Source organism: Camelina sativa, chromosome 8, assembly GCF_000633955.1.
Source record: "Camelina sativa cultivar DH55 chromosome 8, Cs, whole genome shotgun sequence".
Lineage (NCBI taxonomy): Eukaryota > Viridiplantae > Streptophyta > Magnoliopsida > Brassicales > Brassicaceae > Camelina > Camelina sativa.
Window position 1 is genome coordinate 2125787 of NC_025692.1, and position 1568 is coordinate 2127354.

The window sequence follows — 1568 nt, forward strand, 5'->3', positions numbered from 1 at the left end:
TGAAGAAGTTTGGAGCTTTATACAATTTCCTGACACTGGCAAACCCGGCTGGATCCCTGGTGTTCTCGGGTATGATTGCGAGTAGCATCTATGACCGGGAAGCAGAACGGCAAGCACAAGGATCCGTGTTTGATCCAAATGACGCCCTTAGATGCAATGGTTCTATCTGTTTCTACTTGACGTCACTCATAATGTCTGGATTCTGCATCATCGCTTGCATCTTGAGTATGATTCTTGTGCGTCGTACCAAGTCCGTTTACACTCACCTCTATGGCAAGACCCGCACCTAAGATCTGTTCCTTAACATATGTGATCGTGCTCAGCTTCTTATTCTTTGGTTTTTGTTTTCGATTCTCCGATGATACAGAAGTTTTCGTCACTGTGTCGATTTTTTTTGTTTGTTTTCTGTATCAATTTTGTTGTCGTTATTGTCAATTTTGTATTTGATTTGTACGTTTTTTTTTGTATTCATATCCGCGGCAACATCTACGCAAAGATCTTCCCATGTATAAAATAAAATTTCAGTTTCAAATAAATGTTTGGGATCTGATTAATCTTGAGAAATAGCTCAACCAATACAATTTAAGAAGTTCCATTGTGGATTATGGTGACATTTTAATATAGCATAAGCTTCAGAATTTACATGTTTTATGTTTTATGTTTTGAACATCGTTCAATAAAAGCTAGTTAAAAGCAGAGCAGTCCCTTCGAATCTCTCCTTGGTTTCCAACCTTAACCCCAACGCGGCCAAGGTTCCTCATAGCAGAAGTAAAAGCGGCGTAGAATTCTCCGGCGTTGTTAGCAAACCTCATCACTGTAGACTGAGACGAAAGATCGTTGAACAGAACTTGATCGGAGGTGAAAAGGCCTTTCCGAGCCACGAGATTCTGGTAGTATTGATTGTCGAAGACACGTCCGGTGGTTAGGTCAATGTCTGCGACTTGGTCTGGGTCCCAGCCAGCACGACGGCAAGTTTGCATCAGCTGTTGTGCGTAGGCCGGGTCGAGCGTAGGGTCCAGGGGCATGAAGGTAGAGAAGTTGTAGAGACGGTTGGCGAAACGGTTGCAGTGAGAGAATCCAATGGTGTGTGCCCCTGAGAGAGCAATCATGTCGGTAAGTGAAAGCCCGTTACTAGCGAAGTTCTCGACTAAACCTCTCACGTCAAGCCCTGGTTCAGGTATCTTCCCAGTCACTCTAGACGCCTTGGAGACGAGCCCGTCTCGTCTTCCTAGCTCCACATTAAACCCTGGCCCTCCAGCCTGCCAATGTAGCATAGTTTATAATGTTGACACATGGCTAATCAAATGAAAAGTCATGGCGGAGCGTGGACTTACGAGGACGACGACGTCTCTAGCAGCAAGAGCCAAAATATCGGCACATGACACAACACCTGGACATAAAGCTTCTACAGCGGTTTTCGCCTTGATCACAGTGTCGAAACCGTCTCCGGCGAGAGATTTATTGTCCGGCGCGTCCTTCTCTGCGTCTTCATTCTCAGATGCTATCAACACAGACGCATCACATCCCTACAAAAAAAACAAACCAAATTATTCACAACTTAGGGGAAA

At 44.6% G+C, this 1568-nt stretch overlaps 2 protein-coding genes across 2 annotated transcripts in view; one reads left to right on the top strand and one right to left on the bottom strand.

Annotated features, from left to right (window-relative positions):
* LOC104705682 (protein NUCLEAR FUSION DEFECTIVE 4-like) overlaps window positions 1-536 on the top strand; it is a 3970-nt gene extending 3434 nt beyond the window's left edge. Inside the window, exon 4 of the mRNA XM_010421733.1 lies at window positions 248-536. Within this exon, the coding sequence (XP_010420035.1) occupies window positions 248-290 (43 nt within the window). The 3' untranslated portion in view covers window positions 291-536. The remainder of the gene's footprint in view (window positions 1-247) is intronic.
* The window catches only part of LOC104705681 (peroxidase 55-like), a 2362-nt gene continuing 1249 nt past the window's right edge, over window positions 456-1568 (bottom strand). Inside the window, 2 exon segments of the mRNA XM_010421732.2 lie at window positions 456-1259; window positions 1335-1526. Coding sequence (XP_010420034.2) covers window positions 684-1259; window positions 1335-1526 — 768 coding nt within the window. The 3' untranslated portion in view covers window positions 456-683.